Source organism: Pundamilia nyererei, unplaced genomic scaffold (genome assembly GCF_000239375.1).
Source record: "Pundamilia nyererei isolate P.nyererei 1_Seehausen unplaced genomic scaffold, PunNye1.0 scaffold00031, whole genome shotgun sequence".
Classification (NCBI taxonomy): Eukaryota; Metazoa; Chordata; class Actinopteri; order Cichliformes; family Cichlidae; genus Pundamilia; species Pundamilia nyererei.
In genome coordinates this window covers 4,524,617-4,542,147 of record NW_005187432.1, presented here as the reverse complement: position 1 = coordinate 4,542,147, position 17,531 = coordinate 4,524,617, and the positions used below count along the sequence as shown (strand labels likewise).

General features: G+C 40.2%; 1 protein-coding gene across 1 annotated transcript; it reads right to left on the bottom strand.

Annotated features, from left to right (window-relative positions):
* lrrcc1 (leucine rich repeat and coiled-coil centrosomal protein 1) lies at positions 1-17,460 on the bottom strand. The gene is made up of 19 exons (XM_005729150.1): positions 17,049-17,460; positions 15,333-15,538; positions 15,098-15,163; positions 14,824-14,991; positions 11,515-11,681; positions 10,201-10,419; positions 9,348-9,541; positions 8,467-8,641; positions 6,909-7,057; positions 5,706-5,910; positions 5,174-5,313; positions 4,553-4,754; positions 3,825-4,010; positions 3,360-3,534; positions 2,811-2,974; positions 2,437-2,645; positions 2,097-2,234; positions 1,401-1,536; positions 1-115 (listed from the first exon to the last, which is right to left on the bottom strand). The coding sequence occupies exons 1-19, from the start codon at positions 17,090-17,092 to the stop codon at positions 5-7; spliced, it is 3,054 nt and encodes a 1,017-aa protein (XP_005729207.1). The 5' UTR covers positions 17,093-17,460; the 3' UTR covers positions 1-4.
* Positions 17,461-17,531: the final 71 nt, after the last annotated feature.

Genomic DNA, 17,531 nt, shown 5'->3' with positions numbered 1-17,531 from the left:
TTTGTTAAAAGTCTTTTAGTACACTGCTGAGACGTTTCATTTTCTCTTCCATGATTCTCTTGTTAGTTTCTGTCTCCTCCAGGAGCTGCCGCATCTCCTCCTCCACTTCAAATACCTGAGGAAGAAGCACAGACAGACAACATCAGCAGCAGAAACACAAACTGCTTTTCAAAACATTTGTATGTTAACTAGTATTTTATTAACCATGTCTTGATGGGTAAAATGCAATTAAAACCAGGCTATGACCAGAGCACACATTGGCAACATATGACCAGAGGGCCAGAACTGGTCGCTGAACCATCTCAACCCAGCCCTGGGTGTCTTAAAAGGACAAATAAACAATCCAACAAAAAAAGGAAATGGCATATTTTATGTATCAATTTTATCTATTATGTATATTTTATGTTGAGATGATTAAGTCTAATACATCTGTAAATGGTAAATGGCCTGTATAGTGCTTTACTTAGTCCCTATGGACCCCAAAGCGCTTTACACTATATTCAGTGACCGACCCATTCACACACACATTCACACACTGGTGATGGCAAGCTACATTGCAGCCACATCCCAAGGACACAACGACCGAGACTGTCCGGGGCTCGAAACGGCAACCTTCTGATTACAAGACGAACTGCCAACTCTTGAGCCACAATTGCCCCCAATAATACCATTCAGTAAGACTCCAAATGAATGTGTGCCACACAAACAAAGCTTTTCTGTGCACTACAGCACTTTTTACTCATATTTTTCTGGGGGGGTGTCAAGATTTACTTTATTGTCATTCAGCACTACTTCAAAGATGTAATGCAGAACAAAACTATGTTGCACAAGCTCACTTCTTGGTTTTTGGACTGAGGTCCCATTCTTATTTGTAATGTGTACAAAAATCTGTGGACTATCATTCAATGCTGTGTGTACCACGTTTACATCAAAGTGCAGCACTTTACTTACTTTATGTTAGACAACATAGCCCTCTGAAGAAAACCCACCCCTTGACTGGAGGTATGACAAAAGAAAACATGCTTTACTTTAAAACATTTTCCTCGTCATTATTTTTTAATCTAACGTTGTCACAGTCACTTTTATTTTGACCAGAAAAAGTGATGAATGTCATCAACTGTTGCATAACAACAAACCGTTACAGTATGAGAAGAATTTCAGTTTTTCAGTGACTGAATCTTCCCCATAATTTATAATGAATTATGAATCCAACAGTGAAGCAAGCGACTAAAGTCTGTTACGAAATGCTTCCGTTGCAGCCTCTCTTACACCTTATTTTTGAACTGTCACAGAGGAGGCAAACCAACGCTTGCGTTCCCCTTTCTCATACCAAGACATACCAGTTTCTTTCTTCCACTTTGGAGAAAAAAACATTTGTGGGAAAGCTGCCCACATTTTACCTTCTGATTGGCCTCTTCTATCTTTTGGTGTTTTTCATTAGCAAGTCCCAGAAGCTCAGCTTGATGGGCAGCCTGGACGGACTCCAGCTGTCGACGGAAAGCATCGTCCACGCAGTGTAATTTCTCTAGTGCAGCTCTGCGGAACAGACCAACACAAACGTGACAGGTTGCGTAAGGAGTGGTACTTTGGATGCTCTCCAAATGCTGCCTTGGGAAAAATACATGTCTGCGTTTTTGATGGTGAAGGGCCACAGGTATAAAGTACTAACACAGGAAGTGCAGCCTTATGTGATCATTTATTTACAACAAAAGCATTCACCTTGCCTTGCTTTATGGGGAAAAGACTCAAACACTTTCCTAATCCTGATATGACATCTGAGACTTTTTAAGTACCATAACGTTACAGTTTCATAAGGGCTTTGTTAAAAACTACTTCTTACTGGTGCAAAATCTACAAAGCTATATATCATCTTTCTTCTGAGTTCTTCCCAGCAGGCAGGCAAACATCAAACACACAACAATCAATGATAGAAACCAAACAACAGCACTCTAGACACAAAGAAAGGCACATAAAATGCATTTCAACATGCCTGACCCAAGAGAATGAACCAGCAGCAGTGCAAAAGTATCACTGAAAGTCCCTGATAAGGGCAGTCTCTGAACAACCGGGAGAGAATAACTTGATATTTAACATACCTGTGTGCTTCTGTTGCCTTTTCTCTTTCTTCCAGCAGCAAGCACTCCCTGGAATCAAAGTTCTCCTTCATACGCTTCACCTGGCTCTCCAGCCGAGTGAGCAAGTCTGCCTTCTCCTGCCACTTCTTAGTGGATTCACTAAAAAGATGAAAGACACAAAGCATAAAACATACTGGTTTAGAAACAGCTTAAAGCTTTAATGTCTGATCATCTTCGGGTCAGTAGCACCACTAACATTGGAACTTGTTTGATTTAAACACAATTGTTACCCTAAAATGTCAGAAAGTACTCTGCCTAAAGCAGGCCCTTTTCCTTTTTGTGGTTATGCTGGGGTACTTGCCTGTAAACTCTTTTGACCTGCTCGAGCTCTGCCTCCTTGTCTTCCAGCTGCTGCTTCAGTTCCTCCTTGCGCAGGCTCAGATGTTCCACTCGCTCTTTCAGTTCAGCCTGCTGGGTTGTTTCCTCCTCCAGCTGCTCTTGAAGCCTCTTCTGAGCCTTTGCTGCCTCCTCCTTCAGCCTTCGGATCTGATCATCACGCTCCTGCAAGGACTACAAAGCAGTGACTGATAATGAGAAACTGCATGATAATATGAATAAATGCATAAATGATTACAAAGCACAACAATGACGGTTAAAACACAAAAGTTTTGTTTTGTTGTTGTTTAGCTTGGAGTTTGAGCCCTCTGGCTTGAGTAAAACAAGTTCTCAACCTACCTCTTTGAGTCTGCGAATGGTTTCTGTCTGGTCGTCCATGATTTTGGCTTTGATTCTAAGAGTATCATTGTCCTTCTCATTCTGTTTCCTTTGAGCCTCCAACTCAGCACTCAGCACCTCTATCCTGGCCTCTAAACGACCACGGTCCTGAGCCAAAGACGCTCCTGGAAAAGAATAACCCATCAAAATGTCGCTTTAACTCTCTATGTAAACACATGTGGAAGACAAACGTTAAGAGGGATATAAAAAAGAAAGCTGGCCCGGTGTTTTCTAATTGTGCATCTGGGCTATAACCACTAGATGGCAGACTTTTACCTGATAAAAATGTAAATCAGCACGTACTGTATTGAGCCTCTTTTTAAATTACCTCTAAGGTGGAAATCTCCAAAATTTTACGAGTTAAGCACAAGTCAGTGCATTAGATTGGCTCCAGGGAGGACCCGCACCACTGATTGCCAATAAACAGCTAAAACTGCATTATCAGCTTTTTCTGTGCACTGCAGGGCAGACTCAAGGTGCAAAACAAGTACTCTCCTGAATTTTTCCCACCTTGCTGAGCGAGCTCCTGGCCCCAAATCTTCCTCTCTACCTTGAGGCCGTCTATCACCGACTCCTGAGCCATGAGCTGAGACAACACTCTAGCCTTATCTTTCTTAAGCAACTCTAGCTGCAGGCCAAGACGCCGGTCCTGTCCTACCTCTGCTTCCAAGGAATGCAGACGGCTCTGGCAGAGAGAGACAGACAGTATTAATGATCAATGGCCATCTGTCATGGATGGCAGATGGGAAGGCAGCTGGACCATTCAGTATTCATGATGTCTCAAAGTAGTCAGTCTCCTACAGGACCAGGGTTAACATGTTTTTGAAAAGGCAGTGACTGATGAATCTGTGCCCATGCTATCTCACATGAAGTCATATTTCAATATTTTAAATCCTGCAATCTGGGCTCAAATCCAGTTGAAATGCTGGAATAAAAATCACCCACATCTCCCTCTCTTACTGCAATGCTGCACACCTTTAGATCAGTGACAGCGTCTCTCTTGGCTTTGATGAGCTCAGAGATGCGGCTCTTCTGTTCTTTGACCATAGCAGTGAGCTCCTGCACTAGAGAGCCTGATTTCCTCTCCCTCTCTTGGGACTGGGCCAGGGTTGCCTTGAGTTCCATCAGCTCTGCAGTCATCTGATCACACGCCTCCTTTACCTACAGAAAAAAGTGAGAGTGTGGAACTGAATGTTAATAAGAAATCTTGGGAGTTAACCAAAGCGTAGGTCCGAGCATTACCTGACACTTTAATCGGTCAGAACAGTTTCAGAGCCATGGCTTTACAGAAACACGTGCCCCGCAATATCTTTTTCACACTTTTCTCAAAGGTCACAAGTTTGGGTGACTAAGAGCAGAAATTTGTGCAAGCAGTAGCAATCAAAAATGAGATTACATTTTTGAACATTCTGAATTGATTCGAGCCCAATCCTTTTGTAAGCTTCTGTCCATGTGGCAATCAAAGACTACTTGTCCAGAGGCAAAATATCCTAATTCAATACCAGTTTTCCCCATCGTGCTGAAAAACCCCCATCAGCCAAGTCTCTCCCAACTGGGTGAAATCAAGTTCAATCATTTCACTTTTTAGTGTTCAAAGTAATCATTTATCAGCTGGACTGCTCAGAGATTGTAGTGTAAAATTCAGGGCAACATTACAGTGATTATAGGCCATCTGGATGGCAGGGGTCCATCTTTTAGCAGACCTCAGAGAAGCGAGCAGCCTCAATGGTTAGCGCCATGCGGAACTCGTCCTCCAGAGCAGTGTACTGTTTCCTGCCCTCTGCCAGCTTCTCCTGCAGCTCCGCCTCCCTGTGGCTGTGCCTTTCTTCCACTGATGCCACTTCCTTCGCCACAGCATCATGAAAATCTGCCCCACCGGGTTGTAACCGCAACTCTAGTTGTTTTCTGTAGGAAGAATGAAGCAAACGAGGATAAACGCCTCTTTAAATGGAGACTGTGTCCTCAACAGAAACTCTAAAGGCATGTAACTGCTTATTGTAATCTGTTTTTGCATTTGCATCTTTTTTTGCATTTGCATCCAATATTTAATTTAGATGCAAATTTCTAAATTAAACAACCTTAGATATTAGAACCCCTTGAAACTTGGCATTAAATCGGGTACCTTGGGGGATTCATGACAAATAAGCAATAATAAAACTTTTCCAGATTTCTAAGCATTTTAGAATATTTCAAAATTTATGAGAAAATGTTGCATTTATCTAGGATCACACTGCTCATCAGAAGCAACTCTTTTACAGAAATGGTTTCCATGGCATCTAAAGATGAACTTTATATTTAGCAGGGGTTCTTCTTCTTAGATGTACCTGTGCTCTTGTTCCCTGGCTGCCAGCAGTTCATGCAGCTGCTGCAGTTTGTCTTTGTGCTGTCGTACTGACGCTCTCTGGATGTCCAACTCTCTCTTCAGAGCTGCTGCCTTGTTCTGCAGCTCCTGTTGCCTTTTTATCTGAGGAAGGTCAGCACATGTTTTATACCAGCCTGTCAGAGCTGAATGACCTCTCTGTACTGAATCCTTTTATCTATCTGAATGTATTCACTCCAGGCTGGATCAGTGAACTAATGCGTCGTTACAATCAAAAATTAGAGCGATAAGGGGAGCTCAGCGGCAGGTAATCGAATGTAGCAGAAGCAGTGTGATAAACTTGCTTTGATGGGAGAAAAACTGTATGTCGAGCATCGATTAGCACCGCCTGACTGAATATACCTTATCTTTATCAACATGATTTGTTCTAGGGGAAATAATCAGAATCAGAATCAGAATGGGGTTTATTGCCAGATGTTGAGGTTTACAACATTAGGAAATTGCTGAAATTTATTGAAATAAGCGAACATCTGTACCTCTTCAGCCTGCTGGTGAGCCCTAAGCGCCTCTCCGTGGGAAACGCTTTCCTCCAGTCTATGCAGTGCAGTTTTGTGCTGCTCCTCACAGCTGCGGGCCTGCTCCAGCTGCTGGGTTAGGGATCGACACCTCCCCTCCAGCTCCTCAACACGAGCCTGCAGCTCAGAGTGCCCCGATCGCTCTTTCAGCAGCAATTCTTTCAGTCTGGACGGGGAGAAAAATACGATAAGGGTGTCCAAGGGAAGCCGCGGTAATACCCTGAATTTCTCTTTTCACTTTATATAGAAATTGGTACCAGAAAGCACTCCCCAATTCTGTGATGCCCTTGGCTGTCCTTCCATAGTGTCAAATATGTGATAGCTTTTGAAATTGAAGAACTCTAACGCTATAGTATAGTCAAAATCTTATCTCATGGGAGAGACAATGGAAGTAGAAATGGAAATGAGGCACACAGGGGACAACTAAGAAACTATAAAACAGTAGAAGCAGCTCACGCACAGTAGTCCACTATTAAAATGTGCTTTGATGAGTCACTGTAATCTGTCTCTCGCTGAGCATGGACGGCAACAGTAACAGCCGTGTTCAGTGTCATTAGAAAGTGACAGTTAAGATTGATTTGTGTAATACTGCTGACATATGCGCGTCATCGGGCCTCTAATTACAACCATAATGCAGATTTATCTAAGCAGGATGTGGTGCCAGCGAAGACCGTACAGAGCAGAAGTAAAATGGCCTTGTGGCAGCAGAGATAGGAATATTTAATCAAAGCCTCTGGAAATTTAAACGTTAGGTATATAATCAGGATGGCTGCGTCGCTTAATGATCTTTATACTAAATAGCTTTATTATCGCAGACAACTGCAGGCATACTTGAAAGGTTTTTGGTGTAATGGAGCCAAAATGTGAGCATGATTTCTAAAGAGACTATGGCACCGTGATAGTGAGACATTTTAATGGTGGTATAGATACTCATTGTTCAACAATGAGACACGCAGCAGGCCTTGGTCTCAAGAGAGCCAATACAAAAGATGAAGAGAGTAGAAACAGATGAGGATCCATTATGAAGCTGACAACTAAAATCCACAGAGAAGAGATCAATTATCGCTTTTTTTACCAGCATGATATCTGCTTTAGAGCTGCCTAACAGATTCAAGTGGAGGTTTGTGATGAGAGGCGTCCACGGTAAATGTGCCTCCCTCTTACCTGTCTGTAGTGTGCAGGGCCATGCTCTGAAGGTCCTTTTCCTCGCTGACCTTGGTCTGCAGGCACTTGAGCTCCTCTGTTAGCTTTCTCACAGCTTGTTCTGCCTTCCAGCGTCTTTCCCGTTCCTGGTCACGCTCCTCCACAATCGTCTGAGCAGAACACATACACAAAGCATGAATTCCCAGAGTAAACACACACTGAACGCTTAAAAGAAAAAAAAAAGTCATTATTTTTTCTTTAAGTTGAAATACCAATTTATTCTTACAGCTCAAGTGCTTTTTACAGTTTTATTTAAAGCATCTCGTTGTTTTTGTAGGAACAATGAAAGCAACATTGAGGATTTTTACCCTCCTGTATAAACAAGTGAGTACTCCTCAAAAAATATTATTAGGAATAAAAGATATTTCCACCATTTTTCTCTCGTGTTACATCTGCTTTGAGGATAAATCCAATATTAGAAATTACTGCATGGGATATGTGCCAGAAACAAAAGCCTGTGCTGTCCAAAAAAACATTAAAGAACAACTACCATCTGCCAATAAACATGGAGGACATGACACTGCTTTTTTTTTTGTTGCTTTTTAAAAAAAAAAAAATGCTCTGAACGGGCAGATCAAATAAAAGAGTTGTTTGGCCACAGTGGCAGCAGATATTATCGATGCATATGAATCACAGTTTTTCAGGAAGAGACCCTGAAAGAGTCTGTGAATTATGACTGTAGAAATATTATGACTGGTGTTGCTTTGTTGCCTCAGGATTGGGGAGTTTGCAGGAATTGATTGAACTGTGAATTCTGCTTGAAGATAACAGACGAGCATTTGTCCAAACGTTGAAGTAAAAGTGGACCCGTCAGCAGGATAAAGAATGGCAGACAAAGAACAAGAAGCACAGATTTAAATCATTTCAGATGTTGGGGGCATTTGAAGCACACAGTATAAGTATGACAAATCATTAATCTCTTGCAATAGAATGAATTTTGCATGGAGGTTGTCAAATAATATCAGCAAACTAATGTAAGAGACTTGTAGAGAACTACATGAAATGCCTACAAGAAGTTTGTTCTGTTACTTTGACAGAAGAATGTTGGATCTGTTGATATTTTTGTTGAATAAATGATTGAAAAAATAGAAACTTTCTTTGTGGAAAGGAAACGAATGTTTTCTTATCACAACAAAAAGCCAAGAGTTTCATTAAATGTACTGAAATTAAATAACCAAACAGATGATGGACTACTGGCTTGAACTCTATTTTGCGCATAATTTAACAAAGTTACCACAAAGAAGTTATTGACATCACAAAGATAAAGTCAATGTTACTGAAACAAAGCTCTCAGAAACAAAGAGCAAAACATGAAAAACCTTCTGTTTACTGTGGTCCTATTTCTGCTGTCACCTTCTAAAAGCATTATCCATTTATTCTATTCCTGCATTTTTTTATTTACACAAATGTTTCTGCAAACACACCAATTTACTCTCTTTTTGAATGGGGACAGAACCGTTTCTATTTTACAGTCACTCAATAAAAACAGAAGCAGCTAGGTGACCCGTCCATCGTGTACCCTGTAGGTTTCCTCCTCTTCAGTGGATCTGGTTTTCATATCGCCTGAGGCCTTAGCTGCTCTCAAAGGTCCTTTCCTTGTTGGCTTCACTGCCTCTGCACTCCCTGTGCTACCAGCCTTCGTCCTGGATCCAACGGCAGACTTTGAAACCCTCCGTTTATGATTCTCCTGATCGCTGCACATAAAACAAATCACAAGTATTAAACTGGCTGTAAAATAGATTCTAAACAACCCTCCAGCTAATGTCTGGCTAAACAAAGGTCAAAGCAGAAGATTTACTGAGTTTTATAGGGAAGCAAAGTCTGAACAACTTTGAATTTTGAAGTAATATTTCAAAGTAACCTTTTTTTGATGAGGGCTATTGTGAGATTACTTAAGTTAAATTTCTGAATCTTAAGCACATGTCATTAGTGGATGATGAAGTAAGATGAGGGGGTTGACCAGAGAAGCGTGGCCATTAATCATGCGAGTGAGCTGCCGGCGGTAATTTCTAACAGAGAGGAGAAACGTCTATAACATATCATCTCTCTGAGGAAAATTTATCACCCCCTCTCAAGTGGGAGGTAAAAGGATTTTCCCTAATCAAGATACCTGATAATATTAAGTTGATGCATGATGAACAATATGGAAAAACCCATTGCTGCATATTGTTTGGTGAATGTATGAATGTGATTATCATTGCTTAGAGGTACACTCTCTGATTTTGATGTAGTGCCCACCAGTGCTGAAAATGTCTTCACATAGTTTAGGTTCATCAAGTTTTAGGCTTTGCTAAGTTGGATCTCAGCTGCTATAACAAAATCAGGGAGTCCAAATATAAACATGATGGCATTTCAAAGCAGCTAACATGACACCAGAAATCTCTTTTGGTGCAGAATCACCTCTCTGATCTCTTGGTCTCTTTGGTGGTTGTCGACGATGTTACGCTGTCATGGTATTTGGGAATTCTCGTTTGCCTCCTGTTTTCCTTCCCGCTGTCATATTCACTTTCTGAAGTGCGGTCTGTGTCCCGCTTGGCTTTCCGTACCATCATCACAGAATGGGCAGATCTTCTGGATTTATTATCTGCAGGGTTCTGGGTAAATAACAAAGAAATACTTAAAGGTTTTTTTTGTCACCCCCCGGTTCCTTATATTTTTCTAGGAAATATAAAAAAGTGGGAAATAGGTGCACCAACATCAGTTAACACAAATGGCACATAAGGCAAAAACAGAGTTTTTACAGTTTGAAGCTGTGATCAGACTCTTTTCAGATGGTGGATCAAATATGAATATACTTTTTTGGGGACAAGATCCCCAACATCAGTGGCCGAAATCCTGCCCGAAACCATGATAGAGCCTCCACTGTGTTCAACAGATAGGCTACTTACAGCTGGGAGGGGTAAAAATGACAAGAAAGCCTGGCTCATTATAAGCAAAATATAAAGAGCAGAGGGGTGATTTAGGAGTTTTGCACACTACTTTATTTGGGGATAAATCACCATTTAAGAGCCAAATGTGCAAAAATTAATTTATGTAAAGATGACTTCAAAATATCGCCATGAATAATTTATATTGAACAAATAACTTCAAAGTGCAGTAGATTAAGAGAACATCAATTACATTAACATTTAGTACAACTTTTTCTTTCCCACCTTTTCCTACTATCATTATTTTTAAAAAAGCCAAAAAGCAAAAGAAAAAAAAACAACAAGGCACATATGCGCAAAAAATTGATCTTCAAAAAGGTGTACACCTGCTGGATGAGCTGGGACATCTGGTGCTCCAGTTTCCTGATGCGCTCTTCATTAACGGGGTCTCCTTTATCAGTCACAGTGGAGCGAACCGGCTGTGTGCGCGGAGGTTCTGGTTGTGTGACTGGGTCTGTGATTACTTCTGAGGTAGCACCTCTCTGACGAAACTGGGTCAGCAGCTGGTCAATGCGGGGTGTGGTGAGAGGAGCATCGCCTCTGACCTGCAAAGGAAACTTTCACTTTTATTTCAGAGTTTCCAAATGCAAAAGTGTGGTTTCGAATTATAATGTATTTACAGGACTTCATTGCAGAGACAGAAAAGAGTTAATAACAGCAAGAAAAATGGCTTCTACTGCAGTTTGTTTTCCTGTAGAAAAACAGACAGAAACTGCCATCTGGTGCAATGAATATGCAAAGTAGTATATTGTAAAGCAACCAAACTTTCATCATCCCAGTATACATAAATTCATTATGTTCCAATAATTCAGTGACAACCGGGAAATCTATTTGGCTCGATGATATTCCTCGTTGCAGCGAAGCAGACCTACATAATTAGGTCTTCTATAAGCAAAGCTGTGTAATTATGATATTTTGTCTTAGGTTAATACAAAGTGTTTGTGTGAGGTTTCTCCGGGTGAACCGATTTCCTCCGACGGTACAAAGAGGTGCATTTATTGTTGACTTTAAATTGGACAAAGGTAAAGATGTGAATGGTTGTCTGTGTGTTCTCTGATGGACTGGTGACCTGTACACTGCATCCTGCCCTACGACAGCTGATGGGATAGATGGAATTTGTGTTTTTGCATAACTAACCACCCTCTACTCTTCTGTAAATAGTACGTGCTTTATTTATTAAATTTTTTCTGTGCTTATTAATCTATTATTATATTTTATTTATTTATTTGTGTGTAGTGAACCCGAAAAGTAAGAACCTCATTGCTCAACATACCCACAGTTATTTGTGGTGTGTATGACAATAAAATTCTCGGTTCTTCTTTCTTTTGTATCAGGAGCGCAGGATTTTGATATGCTGCCTATCAGGCAGTTGAGCATCACTCATACAATAAGTGGAAACTGTTCTACAACTTTCTTGTTCTCGTGCGTCTCACATTCTGTTGCGTTATGAAAGCTGTAAATTAATTGTTGGGAAATAACTTTATGTTTGTGTCAGTTGCAAAAAAGCAAACACATGGCGAGAGACTTTCCGGTCAAATAAAACAGGATTTAATAACAAAAGTCCCTAAAGCATGGTGAGTATATCTAAACAAATAAAAGAACTACACTGGAATTGATAGTAGCTTAGCATAAAAAATTACCGGTTCATTGTGACTTGTGTCAGATGAGAGTAGAAGGTCCACGTAATCTTCTAGACCGGGGATATCACAGAGACTACTGAGACTTTGAGGTGATCGGTTTCCCAGTCGGTTTAGGCCATCCAGAACAGAGACCTGCGGCAGTGACCGCAAAACAATCTCCCTGTAACCTGCAGTAAGATAGGAACGCAGGTGTATCAGAGAAACCTGTCGAGGCTAGAGCTGCCTGATTGCCATGAGTCTCTTATTCAGTAATGTCACATCAGTGGTGCATATGACCTTCATGAAAGATCAAATAATTCATTCTGAATGAATAACCTTTGTGTGTCACCTTCATATGCACTACTGATGTACCCTATTTAATAGGTAGTGAGCACAACTTATGCAAGTATATCTACACATACAGACAGCAAGAGTTGCAAGAGTGCCTTCTCGTATTTAACAACATGAAAAGAGACGCCTTCAACAACTAGTGCTGTGAATTAATCATTAACTGGAAGATATGGATAATGGGTGCAAAGGATCACTGAAAAGCTTTTTACATTAATTTAACTGCAGCCAATCCAATTAATGAAGAAGCCAAATATAAGATAAACAAAGAGATTAAAAGATCACAGTCATTACTAATAGCGGCTGTCAGTTTGACTGATATTCACTGGACTTTCATTACAGGGGGAGTTTTAAATCAGTTATTCTGCAAAATTGGAAAAAATATCCTCTAAAACTGCTGTTCATAGCTGATATGCTGGGTGCTATTATTAAAGTTTGATCCAACTGCAGTTGGAAAATATGAATTAAATTGTTTATCTTTTTTATATATATATAATTTATGTATCGACCTATTTTTTTCTGTAATTGGATAACGTACAACAAACTTTTGCTTTTTGCAAATTCAGCGAACTGACATACTCGCATTTGATGCGGAAATGCTCAAAATAAAGTGTAATCCAAAGAAGCGATCCTGGAAGACCTGGAACAAAGTTACAATTCCAACTTTTCATCTTTTCATCTCCTCTCACCCCTGCCATCAGAGACCCTGGCCTTGTTACCACAGCCAGTCTGCAGTAAACATCACATCATAGTCTTTGGTTCACCACAACAGGAAACCTCATTAGTGCTTATCTCCATCAATAAAGCCAAAATATCATACCCCCTGGAGTCCCATCTGCACTCTAGTCTTCCTTCTTACAAAACTACGCACAAATCTGAAGTTAGCCTAACTCTGCCCAGGAGCACACAACAGAGACACAACCATAAAGCACAACTAACAGAGTATTATTACAAAATGAACATCTTACAATAATAATAATAACAATAATAATCTTTCATAGTAGCTGATGTGATGATTTCTCACTGACTTCTGAGATTAGATGGTTGCCATTCCATTTAAGTGCCCTCCATTATGTTTCCTGGGATTTTTCCATTCCTTCAGTGTGTTATAGGACTTTGTTGGTACATGTTAAATGTCTGCAAAGTGTCAAAGGGAGTTTTTCTTCCCCTATTCTTCTGAATTTATATCCATTCTTTGCTACTTAGCAAACACCTTGTTGACAGTCCAGTCTTTCATCTACATCATTATGTGATACATGCAAAATGCCTGACAAAAGGTGAATTTGGGATGTTCTTAAACAAAGAATGAACAGCTACCAAGCAGCTTGCCAGATGCTTTTCTTACTCAAAACAATGACCTAAGGCGTTAGGAGAGACTGGACTTCTTTGTCCAAGGTGTATTTGATGTCCTATCCACTCTAGAAAACCTCGCCACAGAGAGACACCTCCCTGCCCTCTTTGCTCTGGAAGGTGTTCCAACGAGCATCTTTTCAATAGCTGTCCAAAAGCCTTTAGAGGCAAGCACTATTGCTGGTGCCATGACCAGGTCTTCAAGGTAAATGCTTTTAGAAACACCAGATGCAACCATCTGGCAATGACTATCACCTTTATAAGAATTGGAGAGAAATCTCGCCCCTAAGCTGAAACTACCGCCTTGGTTAAGCAGCCGAAGTTCTCAGTCCAGATTATAATATCAAAACTGCAGCCAGACGTGACCACTGTGTCCACATTCACCAAGGAAGTGATTATGCTGGAAATAATAGTACTCTGGGAACATCATATGGATGAGGAAATTGAAAGCATGTCAAGTTAATGCGTGCCGAAGGAAAGGCAGGTGATCCCGCTGACAAAAGGAGGACCATTAAATCAGCTGCCAAAACCACAGAGAGAGCAACTATGTGGCTTTCAATTACGAGGGTGGATTTATGGACAATTCCTTGTGGGACACAAGCTGGGATCAGACCAACCTCAACTAGCTCACCCCACTGTTGTAACACCTGAAAAAGCACCTACAAAAGCTTCCACAAGATATGTTTCATCTAGCTAACTAACATACACTTGGACAACAATGACAACACAGCATTTGTAGATATTTAAAACTTTAAATTTGATACTGAATGTATGCAATATGAGTAAGCTAATTTAGTCTGAATTACAGACTACAGTTTTATCACTACTTAAGGGACAAATTTACTTTGCAACAGTGAGCTCCTATTGGCAAAATAAGTCCCAAAGTCATTTCCTGTATACTGCTGGTTCCATTAAAAAACACATACACACACACGCAAACATTTTTTTAAATGCAAAAAAGACTGAACAAATTGCGTAAAAAATAAATATATGGAAGACTGGTATATTTTTCCGCTTGAGGAGCAAGTCTCACACGCACCATTAGGGCGCTGCTCTAATATAGCCATTTACATTGATGTCAGTGAAAACGTATTGCTGCACTTGCTGGGCGTATGTTATTACACATTCAGTATAGCTACAGGTTCATACTAAAAATGAAAGGAACAGAAACAAATGAATTCAGAGGGAAACAGCTCAAATATACAAGTACAATGACTTTCAATGCTGAGCTAATGCCCTTTTAGATAAACCATGTTTTCAATGCGTTGTGTTTTAATGAAAATTCCATCCCAACAAACATAAGCCTTCTTGTTTGGTTCTCCTACATCAGGCCAGTGCATTTACACATCTGATAGGTCAACATGTACAGCTATCACATCAATCAGCTGCTTGATACAACTGCACTCCAATACAGTAGTGGCTCTATCAGCTGAAGTGTCTGCTGGCCTTGTGGTTCAGATAAGATATTGAATACATATCACAAAGCTTCTGGCTTGTTTGTTGCTTCCGTTCTCTCTGCATTTTAAATCTGTATTTCTACAATCACTGTTCACCCTCTGAATATCGTTAAGTACCAGTTTTTTGTTATAGATGTGAACAGGGCTCCTGTCTATGAGTGTTAAGGTTTCCTACCTGGTGACCTACAGACAGGGTTGTCTCTGCCATCCTGACTTAAAGTCACCTCTCTTAACCCTTGTATTCCCAGAAGGCACTGCAGGAGGTGATCAATGCTGTCCAGGTAGTTGCTATGGAGACTGAGGTGTTTCAGCTTGTACTCCGTGCCATGGAGATACAACAAGCCTAATGAAGGCATGAAGAATTGACAGCATTGAAGCATCATTCACTTGTTAGCATTCTCATTTGGGTGCAGAAAAAGAAAACACTGTTCAGGCAAAATTCAACTCACCGCTGAGATCATTTATCTGATTGTAGGACAAGTTTAATCTCGTTAAATTCACAAGCCCATTCAGTGCTGGAGTGAAGGGAGAGGACATTAACAACTGAGTGATTTTACAGCTCATAGAGCAGTGACAGCAATGTCAGGGTAAACACAAGATCCACTAATAAAGAATTATTACTTGGAGAACTCACAGAGAGCAGAGGCATTTATTATCTCTGTTAAATGGTGACTAAAGACTCACCTTCAACCTTGGTGATTAAGTTGCAGGATAAATTTAAAGTCCTCAGGGAAGTGAGGGAACTCAGACCCTCAATCTTAGAAATGCAATTGGAGGAAAGGTCTAAGTGTCGCAGGTGCCAAGCTGAGGTCAGGCCCTCGATCCTCGGGATGTGATTGCAGTGCAGATTAAGTGACGCTACAGTGGGTATCAGGGGAATATCTAGCAAGCTAGAAAGAGGGCAACAAGGTCAGATTCACAGCGGAAGGTAAAACTTTGTGCAAATAAGTACATGTTCTGAAGGTAAATGTGTACCAACTAATGACTATTATAACAATAACAATAAATTTGTTAATTTATTTAATCAATTGCTTAACAGTTTACTTCAAATGATGTAAAATCTCCTCTGAAAATTCTAAAAACTTAATCCAAGTGTTTAAAACTTAGAGGGTATTCAGTTTTCAATGACATTAAAGACAATTCTCATATTTTACTACAAAGAAAATATTCCTGATAAGCAACCTCTTGTGGACTACTAAAAACATGGCATTTATGCAAATACAGTTTCTGTTGCCTAAGTGTCTCTCAGTTGACTGATGATTCTACTTGTACTTCTACTATTCTCTCCATATTCACGAGTTATAGTCTTTACACAAACTGTGAGAACTGAAAAAGCAATCAAACATGAAATCAAACAGAATAACTGGCAAGTCCTGACGGCGAATAAATTAAGAAAAGTCAAGCCCTCTGGTTACAGCTTTTCAGCTAAGATAATGGGTTTCTGTTATTAAAATATTTTTGGGTTTGGATTTTCAGTCTGTCATACACCCATCAGTCACTGTATTAGTTACACCTGTCCTACTGCTATTAAACACAAATATTTACTCAGCCAATCACATTCCAGTAGGGCTCGAGGAAATTGAGGATAGAGTTCATACAGGGTCACCAGACCTGAACAACAGAATATTGGAGATATGATGTGGATCTGTACATCTGCAACATTTCAATATGGACCAAAATATTAACAATGAATTGCCACAATGAATTAAGAGAAAATGCATCTTACCCTGCAATGAAAAGGTGTGCCTATTACAGTGACCAGAAAGTTCAAATTATATACAGAACATGGGAATTTAGAACTACTTTAAAACTGACAACCACATAGCCCTTTTTTATTTGCACTTGTTTTTCTGCATATTGCAAGACAGTAATATTGAATTCTTGGTAGTAAAGCTTTTGTCCACCTAACATACAGTCTTTTTAAAATCTGTATTCAGTAGATAATGAAGTAGATGACGCTAATAACCTATATAGGCCTTTTCCCCACAGTGCTTAACTTATCTAGGCTTTACTTTAAAGAAATAAAATATTTGTGTTACTTCATTTCGCAATTCAACATTATTTACAGCATTCTTTGTCTGCACTCGCAGGAATGTATCACCTTATTTTATCTTATCTAGAATCAGGTCTATGCAATTGAAGAATGGTACTGATGTCAACAAAATGTTATTCACACGTGTCATTCTCACAGCAATGAGTTATAGTTTACTTTGTATGGGGACTTATTGTTCCTTATAAACATCACGTTTATTAGCAGATTAAAATTGTAACGTAAAGCTCGTCAAGAAGTAGGTAAATATTCATGGCAGACTTAATCGGTTCGTCAGTGGTACATAGTAGTCCCTTATTGGCTGATGTAATGTAAATTTTGATACGTTAGTTGTGAATAGGTCACTTTACCTTGTTATGTTCTTGTCAATAAGACTCAGCTCCTTGCCTGCCATAACGACGACATGTAGCTGTCCCACCGCTACGCGTAAAGTCTGCTAACTAACAAAATAAACCAAGGAACCGCTACCGACATCAGGCTAAACACGTAGAAAACTCGCTAAAAAAAGTCGACGAACACATCCTCTGAACAATCCTGCTAAGTTACCCAGCAGGCTAGCCAAAGTTTAGCGACTACCGAGCGGCCTCAAAGGAGCCAAACTTATTATAGGCCATCAACAGAGAACAACTGCAACTTCTGGGAGAGCCCAAAAGCCTTTCGTACTTCATTTTCTAACAAAGTGTTGTAAATTTATTGTTCGTTGGAGTTCAGTTGAACTAACCGCTTCTCGTATCATACTTCCTGTTTACTAGACGTCGCTAACGGGCACATCCGGGACAGATTCTTTGCTCCGCCCACCTCTAGAAACGTAACATGTTCTCTTCACTCATTAG

Coding starts and splice junctions, on each gene's coding strand:
- lrrcc1 (XM_005729150.1), bottom strand. CDS start 17,092: ATGGCAGGCAAGGAGCTGAGTCTTATTGACAAGAACATAACAAG. Junction 15,539..17,048: donor ATTGACAAGAACATAACAAG/GTAAAGTGACCT, acceptor CCCTCTTTCTAG/CTTGCTAGATATTCCCCTGA. Junction 5,911..6,908: donor GCCCTGCACACTACAGACAG/GTAAGAGGGAGG, acceptor CTCCCCGTCCAG/ACTGAAAGAATTGCTGCTGA.